The sequence below is a fragment of the Bactrocera neohumeralis genome, chromosome 3 (genome assembly GCF_024586455.1).
Source record: "Bactrocera neohumeralis isolate Rockhampton chromosome 3, APGP_CSIRO_Bneo_wtdbg2-racon-allhic-juicebox.fasta_v2, whole genome shotgun sequence".
In the NCBI taxonomy this organism is placed as follows: domain Eukaryota; kingdom Metazoa; phylum Arthropoda; class Insecta; order Diptera; family Tephritidae; genus Bactrocera; species Bactrocera neohumeralis.
In genome coordinates, this window is record NC_065920.1 from 78,157,017 (window position 1) to 78,174,118 (window position 17,102).

Below are 17,102 nucleotides of genomic sequence, written 5' to 3' on the forward strand. Positions count from 1 at the left end.
TAAAAATAGATTTCCGCAATTTAGAGTTATATATTAGTGTTTTTTAATACAGAGGAAATGTGATCATATTAGCCGCCAGAATGTGCACTTTAATTAAGCTAAGATAGTTCACACAATAAATATCGAACCGCAATAATATTTATATTCGCAGAATGATCTCGTTTCTCATTGATGTTAGAATATTATACGCATTACCTCATATTAAAATAATATTATGATAATTTCAGCCGCAAGAATTTAATTAACGTGAGATGTGAACTATACCTGACATTGGGTAGTCGAAAAACATTTTCGTATTTCTAATTAAATTTAACTTATTTTTTTTATACCATTTTGCAAGACCATTTTTTGCCATTTTCCCCCTAGAGACATTATTTCATCAGTGTAAAACTTTTCTGGTTTATCGGCGAAAAAGTAGTTCTCTTGAAGCAAACTTTACTCCATTAATCCATTCTGCATTGACCAAAACAAATGAAAGTTCGATGGTGCAAGGTCAGGGCTATATGGTGGATGCATCAAAACTTCACATCCAAGCTCTCCCATTATTTGCCGAGTCATCAAAGATGTAGAAGATGGTCTAGCGTTGTCTTGATGAAAGACGAAGCCCTTTCTTTTGATCGATTCTGGCCGTTTTTTTCGAGTGCTTGTTTCAATCTTATTAGTAGTTGGCTGTAAAATGTAGAATCAATCGTTCGACCAGGCTGGAGCAGCTCATAGCACCAAAAACTCTGCATATCCTTTCGAATCGTCAATCCTGGCTTTGCGACCATTCGTTGAGCTTCACCACGCTTGGACCATAACCATTGTTGTCGTATTTTTTCCACTTTTCGTCTTCACTTACCATTCGCTTCTGAAATGGTTCGATTTCATTTCGTTTCGGCAAAGAATCGCAGGTCTTAATTCGGTTCATTAAGTTCTTCACAGAAAATTCATGTGGTACCAAAACATCGAGCTTCTTTTTGTAACCAGCCTTTTTTTAATTGGCTTAAAATCGTTTGATGATGAATTTTAAGTTCCTTAACGATTTCATTGCTGCTTATGTGACGCTCCTGGTCAACCTTTGCCATAATTTCATCGCCTTTTGACAATTCGACCAGAGCGAGTTGCATCTTTCACATCGAATTTTCCAGAACGGAAGCGAGCGAACCATTGTCGTGCTACACGAACAGATACAGCGTTGTCTCCGTAAATTTCACAAATTTCATTGGTGACTTGCGTGGCATTCTCCCTTTTTTATACAAAAATTTCAAAATGTAGGGAATTTTTTCATTATTTTCACTCATTTTTCAACAGCTGTAACCTTTTTTCAACTGGCCCGAATATAATTTTTTTGGTTGGTTAAATGAAGCCTCAAATCTCACCTTTGCAACACTATATGGTACGACACAATGTAATTGGTACCACTGGAGATATACGACTGCAACGACATCTATTGACAAAATACGAAAAGACTTTTTCACCTGACCTCTTCGTTCCCTATTGATTTTAAACTTAAATTTCTGGCTAAATAACTTTGCTTCAATAAATTTCAATGCCAGAAGAGTATTATAGATATTTCCTCACATTAAAGTTCGCTTATAAAACTAAAACTCATTTTTTTTTATTTATTATTTCATTTATATTTTTTGTTTTTTTTTTTGCGAATTGGAAACATTTACTCACGATTTTTAGTTTTCAGATTTCAACGGCCTTCACTAAACAAATGCACAAAAATAATTTTCTGCCATTGAGCATGATAAATATTTCCTACAAATAAAGCAGACAACTGAAAATTTTTTCTTCACGCCAAATATGTTTCAATTCCAAAATCAAAAATTTCTTAATGAATGACTTCGGATGTATTGTAAATCTGCAACATTTTTACAACCGTAGAATAATTTCCAAATAAGAAGTACAAATCTTAGTAAGACAAACACATTTCGGTTGCCAGCTCCAAAACACTTTCAATTTTTCTCCTCCATACATCATTGCCATGTCAATTAGCAAATATCTGAGTTGAACGCCATAATCAATTTGTTATTAAGGCAAGAGACACTCACAATCAGCGAATAATGAAAACAAACATCAGCAGCATATTTACCATGATCGGTAAAGACACGCATCACACGCACTCCAACACACACACTCCCGCCGCACAAGCCACGCGCTTGGGTCTTCAAGCGCGCATCATCTTTAATGTAAACATTGATAGCTTCATTAGCGCCAACCGCCGCGGCAGCGTCATTCAAACTTCAGGTGCTGAACAGCCGTCGAGCATGCGAAAGACAGATAGCAGCCTCCACAATAACAACAAATGTATGTGACGTGTGTATTGTGCACCGGCTGTGTTTGGTCATCTCTCCGCCGCCTGCGGTTTCTAAGCAAACACGAAAGAAACCTATTCGAAGAATGTCGCGTCGCTTTTATACACGTATGTCATGGATTGCGGAATTCTCTGCTGGAAATATATGAATATGAAATGTTTTGTTTTAAGCGGGTTTTTAGCTCATTAACTGTATTGATTTTAGCTCATCTTCTTTGCTGTGCCTTGTTTAGACGCCCGCTTGGATGAGTCACAAGCTTTGGTTTTTACGCGTGCTCTTGTTTTGTTTGCCTGCATCTATGTTTGCTTGATTGTTTGTTGTTTTTATTTTTTGTCAGTATCTTTGCTTTTCGCAACTCATTTGTGATGTAACTTTCTCAAGTTTCGCTGAACTTGAACTTGAATTGTGGTTTGTTTTCCCTCATTTATTTGTTTCTGCATATAAAGTTGTGAGGTTATATATGGACTCGCAAAATAAGTAGTTTATGACTTAAAAATAAAATAAAAGGGAAAATATGTGCAACAGAATTCTATATTATCGTAGTCACAACAGTGAAGCCTTCGCAATTGGTACGAGTACGAATTTTGAGATAATCAAGTACTATCCATTGAACTGCACTTTACACTTTTCTTAGATATAGATGGTGTATTTTCTGAAATTACAATAACAAATTACAACTTTAAAAGAAATTTTGATATTCTTACAATTTTCTAAGCCTCTTTGTCGTTGATTTGTCTTTGTTAACATATTTTTTCAACTCGAAAATTGGAGTAACAAATAAAACCATTATTTTTGGTAGCAAAAGCTGGAAAAGATACAATAACACATAATTTCTGTATTTCTTATTACTTATTACTTATTAAAATGTTGGTAAACGTGTAAATCTTTTGTCATTTCATAGCAAAGCAGCGATAATAAAAGACTTAAGCGGCGAACTTGGTCGTTAGATTTTTATAGAGCAATGTAATCCAAGCAAGTAACAATGAAAATGGATGAAAAGAAAATATTTACATTTCTCTAACTAAAAATTATAATCAATAGTAATTAAATGTATATAAGATAAAAAATACTGCATCATATTAATTATTTGTTAAAGTAAACCCTGTTTTTTCACGCGAGCTTTGTAATGATTTTTGGTTGGTATACCCTCATTAACAATATGTATAATATTCACTTGTGACCTCATATACGTGTATTTCTGTAAATAACTTCACTTATATGGCTTTATAACTATTGCATTCGACTTACTTACGTAATATGTACGTTCGTTAAATGAGTTACGAATATGATCTACAACTCCGATTTTTTTGTAAGTGTGGCCCAAGAAACACAATTCCCTAAATTCAGCGGCAACAAATAAGGATAATAGTTTTGAGGAAAAAGTGAACGATGAGAAAAATATCGCCTGTAAATGATTTGTGAATTCTGTTCAAAGTTGTGTAGAAAAAAGGATGTATCAGCAAAATTACAAAGACTTAAAAAATATGTCCTTGAAAATTTGATAGTTTAGATATCCAAAAATATCTTCCTAATAGGATTTTTCAAAATTCGAATTATTTCTGAAGTTATAGCCATTTAAGTGTCATTGCAATTTGACCGGTTTAGCTTAACCCATTAACCAATCAAATCTGGTGGAAGAAAATTGTTTTCATTGTTTTGTTAATTTTGCTAATAAAGAATCGACTACTCTACAGGCTCACCACGTCAAAACTATAACAATATCCATCTGCACTTATTGCTGCCCAATTCCTATAATCAGAATCGTCTAGACGACGTGGAACTACTTCAATTCTTCCAATCAAATCATTCGGCATGGCAGAGCATACCAAATCGTCTTCATTTACCTCCTCTTCATCACTTACAATGATAGGGTCAAGAGGAATGACTATTATGACATTTTCAGAATCATCGCCTTTTTTCTTCATAAGCTTACTGTAATTTTAAGAAATCATTCTGCATCTTAAAAACCTTCCGATATACCATAATTATGCTTATAAAAACCACCTATAAAATGTTGGTAAAAGTTAATGGTTCTGCCCATTGCCCCCAATTGGGGACATCACTATGGAACTATACCACTTAAATATATGTAATTTTGTTATTTTTCAACAAAATGCCACTTCGAAAAGCTTGTGCACTCTTCACTTAATATTTAAGACAAATCTTTTAGTTTAGTTTCACAATATATTCGAAAATATGGAAAAAACATCATAAGAATTAACTCGACAAAAAGTCAAACTTTGAAGCGCTAGAAATTATTTTTTATTGCCACAATCAACATATGTTTTTGTTTACATATACTACTTGTGCCATCAATATGTTATAATTCAGTAACATTATTCGTTTTCGCTATTTGAACAGGTGTCCTCCTACGGGAACAAAGAGAGGTAATGGGTTAACATAAAACTTTAAGCGCGTCTTTCTCAAAACTACTTTTACCCATGCACTTGCCTCAATGTCAGTTTTTATCAGCCGATTTACTTTAAATATTGCATGAATTTTCAACAAATATCTTTCTTTCACTCATGGCGAAATCATGGCGACGAAAACACTGCATTTTTTCCCTCTCTACTTCAAGAATTCATAACTCAATGAAGTTTTTTTCTTTTTTAATTAATTTTATGCACTCTTTAAATAAACAAATAAGTGATAAAAATTTATGGCAAAACTATTAAATTCTTCTTTTTATCAATTGCAAAAAAGGCTCCAAATTCGTGACTCTACAATAAAATCCTCTTTAGGTAATCATTACAAATAATAGTAGCAATGATAATTACAAAAATAGAAATTTATTAACATAACGCATTCTCATTAAGTTCATTTTATTTTTTCGAACATAAGTTCTGCCGTCAACTACTTGATCACAACAGTTCAAATTGACAGTTTTTGCTTATTAAGTCAAAAAAACTTAACATAAATCTGAATGTGATATAACTTAAAGAGTTCCAAAATATTTTGTTTGCAATGCAAAATTAATTAGTTTTGAATGGTTTTCCACACTAATAAAGCCAGCGGTGATTCCCAAAAAGTGGCGCAATCATTCAAACGCAAGAAAAAATTTGCATATTCTCATAAGCCAGCGCAAACATGAAAGAAAAAGAAAACAAATGTAAATAAAAGAACAAATTAAGAATAAATTAGTTTCATATTTTTATATTTTAACACGTTAGCTGCCAGTGTATCACCGGTGATCCCCACCCCCAGGTGCCAATGTATTACCAGTGATACATGCCTAGGCCAAAACGCAATATGTATTTTATTCTTGGCACCTGGGAGTCGATTTTTGTCGTTATCATCAGTGATATACTGGCAGCCAACGTGTTAAAGCTCATTCAAGAGTTACAAAATATAAAACTGAATTAATCAAAACACTTGCAACAAATTGACAAAATATATCAAATTATTCAAATAACCAACTTTTTGAACATACACACACTTACATATATGGGTTTATTTGTAATTAATAAAAAACTCAAAAATTAATTCTGATTGAAGAAAAAACGCATAAAAATGATTTATGTCAAAATGCGCAGAAACAATGGACTGAGAATATACAAGCATGCTTAAAATTTTAAACCAAATGAAAAAAACCATTCTTAGGCAAAGAAATATGTCTTGAAAAAGTCAATCCCACAATAAACTTAAAGCACAAATTAAAAACATTGAACTCAATTAACGACTTAGTGCCATTAAGAGAATAATTACGGCGACTAAAGTGCTCAGATAAAGATATGTATGTAAGTGGAGCAAAGCTTAGCCAATTTTTACTCATGCCAAGCGGATATACATATACTACTTTATATAATATATATATATATGTACACATATGACTTTATATACATTTATATTGATAAACATATAAGCACTTTATATTTTTATAGAGCTTTTGAAATGCTGTGCCGTGTGGCATATAGTGCGCAATGTATGCCGCGCATGCGCAGTGCAAGTTCATAGAATTTTATAACTCTTTTTCATTATTTTTTAATTGATGATTTCAGTGCGGTTTTGCAATCGTTAAATTACATGTGCAAGTAAATGAGATTATTTTTTTTTGTTTCAATTTTTCTCTCGCTTATAAATTGATACACACACACATACACACATGTCCGTTTCTGTAACACTTTGCAGGTGTACATTTGTTGTTATAAACACTAACTTAGTTTTTATGGCAAATTCTGCGCGTCAATGCAACCAGCGCTAGTGCAAGTTTGTGCAAAGTCTGTGCTAGCTTATACTCTTTACAGGCAGACCCACTAATACGCCGTTGAAATGAGTTTGTATTAACTAACCTAGTTTTTTGGCGTGCGCATGCATTTATGGCAAATTGCATAAATGCTTGTTTCCAGATGTCATTGGCTTGTGAAAAACAACTGCGAGCATTTTATTATGTTGTTGCTGTTGTTGTTTTGCACTGTTTCTCATTCTTTTAATTTCTATTTTGATGGAGATTTTTCCCTTGAGAAATTCACTTCTTGAACAACTAAAATGGATTTAAACGGATCAATAGAAATGCTGGAGACGTAAGTGACAAGCAAAGTAGAATAAATTAGAGAAGAGCGAGCTGAAATCATAAAAGTTTCTTGACTTTCTCAAGCTTTTTCGTCCTGTTCGACGTTCTCGACTTTATAGAAAGTCCAAATATTGGGTAGTCGAAAAAGTTATTTCGTATTTTTTTTATTAAATGAAGCATAAAATCTCAATTTTCAACACTATATGGTATGACACAATGTGATTGGTAGCACTGGAGATACACGACTGCAACGACAGCTATTGACAAAATACGAAAAGACTTTTTCGACTACCAATATTTTTTAATAAAAACGGATGCACGAATTTTTAATGATATTCCGACATCTTAAGTACTCAAGTCTAACAAACATGTGTTAAAAAAAAGGTTTGAAATTTTTTTCAAAAATTACGGATGAAATCTTTTTGTAAGACTTTTAAAAGAGCAGAGACTTGCGAGAGATTTTAATATGTGTATACACGAACTAGTCCATCAGTTCTTCTTAGCCTTATTCTTTATCTAGAAGATGTTCATTTGATGGAACGGCCGATAATGTGCCACTATAACATACAGCTGTCTTAAGAACTGTGCGATCGGGTTAAAGTGCTTATATGAAAAGCTTTGTCATTTAACGAGATATCTTCACGAAATTTGGCATAGATTATTATCTAATAATAATTATTATCGGTGAAATTTTCCAAATCGCATCACTATAGTATATGGCTGTCATACAATATGAAAAACTTTTTCAATTGACGGGATATTTTCACAAAATTTGGCACGCGTTGTTGCCTATGTCTATAATGCAATCTGCTGTTCCAATTGTTCAGATTGAGTCACTTTAGCATATACCTGCCATACGAACTGAAGAATCGGAATCAAGTGTTTGTATGGAAAACTCTTTTATTTGACTAGATATTGTTTCGAAATTTGGCATTAGTTGTTGCCTAAAGCAATGATGCAATCTTCGAAGAATTGGTTCGGATATTATCACTATGACATATAGCTATCATACAAACTGAACGATCAAAACAAAGTCCTTGCAAAGAATTGTTTGTATTTGTGATGAGTATTATAGCTCCGATTAAACCGAAGCTAACCCATTTAACAACATGTTTGCCATATTCGAAAAGTTTTGAAAATTTTTCTAAAATAACTATTCTTTAGACAATCTTTTCCCAAAACCCTGGAATGTTTCTGTTCATGGAAGTACTGATGAAATCACAGTGCTTAAGCTATTTTTAAAAAGTATTGAATCATTTTATGTTATATTTAGAATCCAAGCTTTAATACTGCTTCCTTTCAAAAGACGAAATCCAAACTTAAAATTGAAACAAAAACTTTCAAAAGAAGAAAAAGTTATACTCAAGTATTTTTAATAACGGTTGCTATCCACACTCTTTTGAAACAATATTAAAAAAGTCTCGATTCATAAACCTCTTCAACTTGTAAAAAAATATACTAATAACGAAGCTTTCTAATATTAAACTTAGCACCAACAAACATTTATGCAAGCTGTTGACACCAATTTATTTATGATTATTTGCCATATGATATGATCAACCAACACTTTTCCAATGAATCATTTCTTGTATGTATTATGTTTTCGATACTTTAAATCCTTTATTATTTACAATTAACAATTATTAACAATTTTTGTATTTATTTTCTAAAACAGATTAATTTATTTGTAAGCAAAAGACAGATATCTGTTCGAGGAGTTAAAAAGTATTGATTTGCTACAGTCAACCCTTTCACCGTTCAAGAAAAACTGCCACAAATTATTGAAAACCATAGTTTTGGCGCCAAAGGAGCTCGACCAACACATACACACATAGAAATGAACAGAAAATATCATATATACACCTACACTGTACATGTGAGGCGCTCTCGCGTATACGAATAGAAAACCGAAAGCTCTGCTTACACATACTCTCTCTTCTGGCACACGTACAGTGTGTGTGAAACACTTTCGATTTCATTACAACAACGCAGAACATGCGCAAACACACACAGCGCGTATATGTACACGAACTTAAGCTTTCGCGACGCTTTGACTTGGCGCTTACGCTCGCACAAACGAGCAAACTCGCAAACGCGCTCTCCAGCGTAGCCACCAACAGCATCGTACAAGTCTTTTACTTGCGCTTAATTTCCATAACTTCACCATCGCAGACCGCTACTACTGAGCATTTTTGATGCCTTTACATGCAGCCGCCCCTCCCCCCTGTCAACTATATGGACTACTGCTTCACGACTTTTGTTGTTGTTTCAATAATGGCAATAATAGCTAATTGCAAAAGTCTTCGTGAGTGGCACTGGCGCTGTCGGCAATCATATGCAGAGCTCGCTTTGGCTGCTGCTGCTGCTGCTTCTGTTGCTGCTGCTGTTGCTGTTGCTGTTGCTGTCGTTGGTCGCATCCGTGCCTCTCCCTTCACGCCCGCTAATCAGACCGCCCGTCAACGCTTTGCGGTGGTTCTATAAGCGTGCGTCGGTATAAAAGCTTGTGGCGGCTGGTCAAAATTATTCAGTATCTGTTGTAGGTTCGTTGTTATTAGAACGACCTCAGCCTCCAAGTAATATATTTGACTTAAGCGCTTGCAATCAGCAATTTGTGATTTGCTAAAAGTATTTGTGTTTTTGATTTCAGATTCGTTTCATTTATTTAACTGAATACTTAAAAAAGACGAGCAAAGCAAGTGGTTAAAGCAGCGCATTTGTTGTTGGTGATAATTAAATTTGTGAAACAAGATGAAATCTCTGGTATGTTGTGTGAAAATTGAAGAAAATTAAAGAACTTTAAATATAAGAAAACAGAAGTTGAAACAGTTGTAAGAGACTCAAAGACTTAACGGTGCTGTATGAATATAAGAAAACTGTGTTGAGTGATTATTTTACACAAAATAAATAAGTCACGAAACAGCGCGAAGGCAGCTGCTAGACACAAGTGGTGTTAAAATCAACTACAGCAAGTTTCAAGAGATTTTAGTTCTGGAAATGCATAATCATGCAATGAATATTTGGTGGCATTTTTATATCAAATGGCTGAGCTAAATATTTTTTAATATTTTTTTTTTCGATTTTAGTTATATTTATGAGTTTCAAGCAAATTGTAAAGCATTATTCGCTAAAATATGAGTTTAAAAGCGTTTTTTTTTTAAATTGTCGCAAAATTTTTTTTAAAATATGTGCCATAAATTCAAAAATTTTTGCAATAGCTTCATTTGTACATTTTTTTGAACTATTGCAACATATATATTTTTTCTGGCCACTACAATGAACAAAAGTGTTAGAAAAAGATACAATGTTTGAAAAAAATTCAAAAAATATATACAGTTTCTTTTATTTAATTTTTTTCTACCTCAGAATATATAAAAAATATTTAAAAATTGTCACTTTTTCCATTTAAAAAAATTCAAAAACTTTAATTTTTTCTACTTCAAAAAAAAAAAATTTTAATTGAAAAAAAAAAAATTAATTTAAATGTGTTTTATTTATAAAAAAATTAAAAACTTTAAGTTTTTCTACCTTAAAAAAAACAAAAATATTTAAAAACTTTAATTTTGTCTATTCAGAAAAACTATAACAAATTAACTTTACTCTTGTCTCACTTAAAAACTTTGGCAAAGTTTGTGCCTTAAGTCTTTTATATCAAGCTTTTACTTCAAGTAATTCATGAGTTAGAACTTTGCAGAAGTGTTTTTTCTCACCATACTCTAGTTTTGCATGCAGTATTGGTTGAAAATATTGTTTTCAAGTATTTTATTACTAGCTGGAATAGTACAGATAAAAAACTGAGTTGTAAACAGGCCAAGACTGTTTGAGTTGCCTGATACATTTCTTTTTGTTAGACTAAGTTTTTAATCAAAAAAAATTTTAAATATAAATTTATAAATAAAAATTTGAAAAAATATTTTTTTTTTTAAATTGTTTTTGGAAAAAAAAATTTTTTGAAAAAATTAATTTTAAAAAAAGTTAAGAAAATAAAAATTGTTTTTTGAGTTAAATTTTTCCGCAAAAGCACATAAAATTTCGCCCTTTGCAATGCAGACACAATAAAATATGATATTAAATATAAGCACGTTTTTAATAAAAAGAAGCTAACGGTTTGCGGTATTTATTATTAAGTGTTCGAAGCCACGCTTTACTCATAAAATAAAAAAAACTTGAGATTTTAGTAATATTATAATTTTCATCTACTATCGAATAATTTTGAATACTTCCAAACAAATAATATTAAAGTTTATACTATCACTATTTTTTATCTCAGCTATAAGGTTTGAACACAAAAACTAACTTTTGCTTCCACCGAAAGTTATAAATGCCCTAATATATGGCTTAGAAAGATTAAAAATTTAACTGTTATAATCTTGTCCACTCTTAGCTCAAATAATTGTGAAATGTTCTCATATGGCGCCAAAAATTTTTTTGTTTCACCAAATTAACCTTAAAATGTTCTCACAAGACGCCAAAAACCATGAGCGGGTAGCAATGGCTGTCTATACGAACTTAAAAAATATACAATATCGATCCATATACGCATACAAATATACACATATATAGCAAAAAACAATAAATGACCACAGCAATTACATCATTATTAAATTTGGATAGATGTTCTATACAAAACAAGTAGCTAAACATTCAATTACTGCTCCGCCCTTCCACCAAACCCTCAATACACCGCCAAATCAGCGGAATTGGCTAAAAGCCAGCTTTTCCCTCACACGTACAACAGACGCAATAATACATGACAAATTTGCCCACCATTAACCTTGTCAGCGCAACGGTGAAATGCAGAAGCACCCTTAAAACTCACAAATGACAAAAATAAAAACCGAAATTTTTCATGAATAATATTACCGAATACTCACACCTCGAATGCGCATTGAACTTGGCTCAAAGCCAAAGCAACAACAAGCAGTGCAGCCAAAACAAAGCGCAGCCGGTTGTTGATGATGTGCAAACAAAAGCCACAAAAGCGCTGATATGTTAAGCAAAACACACGCAAGCAGTGGCGAAAAGGTGTGAGAAAGAGGTGGGACAGACACGCACAAACGAAAGTCGCGCGGAAAAGTAAAAAAATGCAATTTCATAGCACGCACCGTGCCTTGGCAACTAAATATAATAAAAATAATACAGTTAACACAACAACAATGCAGTAGTAGTCTCAGTGTGGCTCTCTATACATGCCATTCGCGCATACTTCACTTGCAGTGCCTCAGCCGGCCAACTAACATGCCGTGCCACATGTGGCAGCGTTATTAATTCAAAACAGAAGCACGCAACTTTATTATATCATTGTTTTCCCGTTTTGTCTGCTTTTCCTAATAAATTCTGCTATTAGCTATTAGCTTCACTTTTTCGCTATAAATTGCTGAGCAATTTTGGTCACTGACTTCGCTTGACCGCAGTGGAAAAGGAAGCGCCGACATGCGTTCGACATGTTGCATCGTAATGCTCGCTATTTAAAGCCACTCCGATTGTTTTTGTTACGTACCAGAAATATTAATTTTGCTTTCGTTTGCGCATGACGACCGAATTACAAGCCCGAAATGGCATGCGCCGACCAGTTCAGGCTTGTAGCTGAGCCTTTGGAACTGGTTGGTGCGGAAGCGCTGCCATTTTTGGTTCAGCAGAAAATGCAGGTTAATGTGCTAACACGCAAAATGGGCATTGATGGCCTACTTTTGGTTATATAATATTTACTAGTTGCGAATTGAATATTGAATACCATAAAATTGCGGTGAAGTGGCAGACTTTAATATAAAAAAAAACCAAACAAACCAATTTTATCAACCCCCTTGGCTGAAATGATAGCAGACGTAGTTGCCAGCACTATTTGAATTGGTCTCTTATATCTTCTACGAAATATTCAATTCAATTTCGATGAAGCGACTTTTAGTTAAACCCTACTCACAATACCACAAAAGCTCACTTCTAAATTTTTTTGTTCTCTTTTCAGTTCATTTTCGGCCTCTTGGCCTTATCAGCATTCACTTATGCCGAGGAAGCGCAAAAATCAGCGGAGCCGAAGTCTGCTGAGCCCGCAGCCGCCGCTTCCGAAGTGAAGCCATCCAGCACAGCCGAGAAGAAACAAGAAAAACGTGGCATCATTCACGGAACCGGCTACGGTTACGGCGGTGGTCATGGTGGCGCAGTACTTTTAAGTGGTGGACATGGTGGTGGATATGGTGGCGGTATTGGTGGTGGTGCCATCATTGCCGGCACTGGACTCGGTGGTGGCTTGGGTGGTGGACTTGGCGGTGGACTCGGCGGTGGCATTTCTGTACCCACTAATGTCCAAACCTCTTACGTGGAACGTCAAGTCGCTGTGCCTTATCAAGTCGAACGCGCCGTGCCCTACCCAGTGGAGCAAATCGTTCAAGTACCAGTGCAAGTACCTGTACCACAACCCTACCCCGTTGAGAAAACCGTACATGTACCAGTCAAAGAGATCGTCAAAGTACCTGTGCATATACCACAACCCTACCCCGTGGAGAAAACTGTTCACGTACATGTGCCCGTACATGTGGACCGCCCAATACCAGTGAAAGTGCCCGTCCCAGCACCATACCCAGTTGAGAAGATCGTGCAAGTGCCCGTTAAAGTACCGGTACCACAACCCTACCCGGTTGAGAAGATCGTACAAGTGCCCGTCAAAGTACCTGTACATGTGCCACAACCTTACCCAGTCGAAAAGATAGTACAAGTGCCCGTCAAAGTACCCGTCGATCGTCCCTACCCAGTACCTGTGGAGAAACCATACCCAGTACCTGTCGAGAAGCCCGTACCATACCCAGTCGAGAAGCGTATCACCATACCTGTGCAAGTGCCAGTCGATAATCCAGTGCCAGTCCATGTAGACCGTCCCGTGGCTGTGCCTGTCAAAGTTGCTGTGCCCAGGCCATATCCCGTCATCAAGGAGATCCCTGTACCAGTCGAACGCAAAGTACCCTACCCGGTGAAGGTACCAATCGATGTACCACGCCCCGTGCATGTCGAACAGCACGTCCCGGTGGCCGTTGAACAACACGTGCCTTACAAAGTGCCAGTTCCAGTGCCCGTCCATGTTCAGAGCCATGTTGCGCCAGCGGCTGCGATAATTAGCGGAGGCTATGGTGGTATTGGCGGTTACGGTGGCCATTCCATTGGCTCCCTTGGTGGTCACTCTCTCGGAGGCTATGGTGGCCATTCGATCAGCTATGGACACGGAATTCACAAGAAGAAGTAAATTGCCAAATGCTTTGACTCGTTGAGGGTGTGAGGGACTTTTTAGTAAAAAGGCAGCAGACTTACATATGTACATCTAGAAATTACGGTTAATTAGTTGAGAATTTAAAAAAAACGGCCATCATTGCTCGAAAAATTTACATTAAAAAATTGCGCGGAAATATGAATTGAAGTGAAATGAGACAGAGACTATGGTATTCTCTGGCTCTTTCTCAGTTCTGCTTTTCCAAATGTATAATTTAGTTTTTAGTTTGTGATAAAAATTTCGAATTAAATGGCGGCGACGAATGGATATCGGCGCAACAGCGAAAAGTGCGAGGAGACTGTCAAAAGTGGCACGTATTTGAAGTAAAATGGGCAGACAACTCGGCATACGATTGGAGGGTGTGGAACTTACATAAGTTAAGCGTGAATTGGAAGGAATGTCGAGACAAAAAGAGTCGAATGAAATGTAAATAGTAGACGAGAATATTTTGGCTCTTCTCTGACTCTAAACATTTTCTTTCATTTACTACGAAGTCCACAAGCTTGCCTGCCACACCTACATTTTTTTATAAAAGCACAGATTCGTAGTTTGCAACGTTTACTTCCAGATACACTTAAGAAATTTCATAATTTTGCACAGTGTCTTTACTGAAACTTTTTGCAAGCGTTTCATATCGAATTTTGTCTCCATCAATCATATCTTCTGTAGAAATGAACAAAATGGTATGAACTTTGTTTTTGTACGAATTATTAATTTGTATATAATTTAATTATGTAAATAAAATGACGACAGAACATTATCGAAGAATATATAAGAGAAATTGTTGTATTATTTTTAATGGCTTCAAAAAGGAGTACTGCATTAAGCAATCTAAGTGTGATCCAAGAGATATCAGCGATCTAACATAAACTAATCGAAGCGGTTTCCCCAAACTCCCTCACTGGATCCCTTAGGATCGGTTTTGGTAGTCCAGCTTTAGCCAAGTTACCGCGGAGCCCAGCTATTCGATAGTAGAACACACGAGGAGAGAGCACTAACCCGTTTCCATTCAACCGATATCGAGGATAGGATGACCTTCCTTATCAGCTCATCAACTTAAAGCCAAAGAATATACCCCGCCTTCAACCTTCCCTTCAAGCTTCGGCGCTCACTGTCCCTCACCTCCAACGACGTCTATCCACCCATGTCTTTCTCGCAGGTATCTGGGCAGAGAAAAAAGCCGCTAGAATTTTGTTTTGCGATACCATAAACAAGAGATCCGGTATAAAGTCAAAGCTAATGCGGATTTCGAATGTTGACACATATATTCATTTAGTAGCCAAGATTCCCTGAGTTGCATATCAACTCTCGCGCTTTTTTGAGACCCAGCATTCATTATTGGATAATATTCGATCGAATAGACCATGTCCAGCGCGCAGTGTACACGAAGACCGTGGATAGTCGATTCGGCATCGATCGCAGCAACTCAGACTGACATATGGAACGACATGGCGCATTTTACGATGAGATCTTAAATTGAAAGCATAAAACAATGTATTTTGCAGGAACTGAAGTCACTCGACCTTCCCAAGCGATATCGCATCGCTCTATGGGCTCTTGAAAAGTTCAAGGAAGATCCAATACTCTGGCTCAATAGTTATGTAAGCAAGCAAAACTGCCTCATTTGAAGCGAAAAGAAGCCTGGAGAGATTCAAGAGGAAAAACAACGGTTTGGCGTGTTTTGTGGTTCGGTGGAATCATCGGTCCATGTTTATTCAAAAATGCTGTCAGTGAGAACGTAACCGTCAATGACGACTTTTTTCACGTCTTGATAACCGACTATTTGATGCCTAATTTGGTTTCAACAAAACGGCGTCACTTCCCACATATCGCATCAATCAATGAACTTATTGAGAGAACACTTCAGTGAGCAAATAATTTCACGTTTCACGTGAAAAAAGTTTATGGTGATCAGTGCCTATCCCGTAGTAATATGCATGAGTAGTTTAAGCGATCCCAAGGTATTGTACACCGAGAGTTCGTCCCACCTGGCCAAACGATTAATGCTGTGTTTTACCTTGGTGTTATGAAGCGTCTTTTGTCACACATTCGTCGTGCTCGACCACAATACCGTGAGGCAGGGTCCTGGCGCCTGTTGCACGATAATGTGCCGTGTCATCGGTCGACGCTTGTCGAAAACTTTGGAAACTATTTGGAAAACTTCATTTGCCCATGAAAGGACACTGGTTTCAGGACATTTCAGCTATCCAAAAGGCGACGACCGATATTCTCAGGAGCATTCCGAAAAATTATCTTAAACACTCATTTGAAATGCTAATTGACCGGGATAAACGCTGCATCGAAGCACAAGGAAACTACTTTGAATAAAAAAAATATAACTTTTGAAAAATATTAATTTTTTGTTGTTTTTTTAACAGTCCTGTTTCTTTTGCGACAGACCTTTTATTTAAAAAGTTCTGTTTCTTTTGCGACAGACCTTGTATATTCATATTATAATTTCTTGTCTCGGCGTAAAGCTTTCATAAGTGTATAAAACATCAATAATTCTTATGAAATCAACGCAGCTCAAGCCTACAGCTTTTCAAAGCTTCAAATGCACAAGTGGTCGACGCTGGCAACAAAATTTATTTCTCAAAAGCCTGCTAAATTTCTGACTATAGTAGTACAACTATTCAGTACAAATAAATAATTGTTACTTTTCCAAATATTTATTAAGTCGGTATTTGCAATGGGAAATTATTCCGAAACTATTTTCTGAATTAAACTTTGCGGGTATGCAAAAAATAATTCGCAATTATTTTTCTTACATTGATCGCTGATACTCAGAAAGCATTTTACTTGGCGGGCCTTATTCCAAAGCGCAAATTTTCACAGCAAGCCTAAAAGTATGCACAGGCAGCATAACTGATTAAGAAAACAAGTACAGTATGGTGCAAAGAGCGAGCTTTAAGTCGTACTTAATTTTACATTAAACCGGATATCCCCAGAAAGCTAGCAAATGTGGGTTTATTTGTATTTCCTTTAGTCAGCTTTGAACATGTCTTTTAATTAAGGTATTACATACAACTAAACT

General features: G+C 35.6%; 3 protein-coding genes across 5 annotated transcripts in view; 2 read left to right on the forward strand and 1 right to left on the reverse strand.

Moving 5' to 3' along the window:
* The window catches only part of LOC126753181 (angiotensin-converting enzyme), a 139,850-nt gene that overhangs the window by 76,106 nt on the left and 46,642 nt on the right, over positions 1-17,102 (reverse strand). The gene's annotated exons all lie outside the window — the stretch shown is intronic.
* Positions 9,349-14,493, forward strand: LOC126753184 (uncharacterized). Of its 2 annotated transcripts, XM_050464421.1 has the most exons (3): positions 9,349-9,386; positions 9,461-9,573; positions 12,776-14,493. In XM_050464421.1, the coding sequence occupies exons 2-3, from the start codon at positions 9,562-9,564 to the stop codon at positions 14,042-14,044; spliced, it is 1,281 nt and encodes a 426-aa protein (XP_050320378.1). In that variant the 5' UTR covers positions 9,349-9,386; positions 9,461-9,561; the 3' UTR covers positions 14,045-14,493. The 2 variants fall into 2 exon arrangements, with proteins under 2 accessions (XP_050320378.1, XP_050320377.1); XM_050464420.1 differs by lacking the exon at positions 9,349-9,386 and having other exon boundaries at positions 9,409-9,573.
* LOC126753192 (40S ribosomal protein S8) overlaps positions 12,480-17,102 on the forward strand; it is a 390,246-nt gene continuing 385,623 nt past the window's right edge. Inside the window, exon 1 of the mRNA XM_050464431.1 lies at positions 12,480-12,483. Coding sequence (XP_050320388.1) covers positions 12,480-12,483 — 4 coding nt within the window. The remainder of the gene's footprint in view (positions 12,484-17,102) is intronic.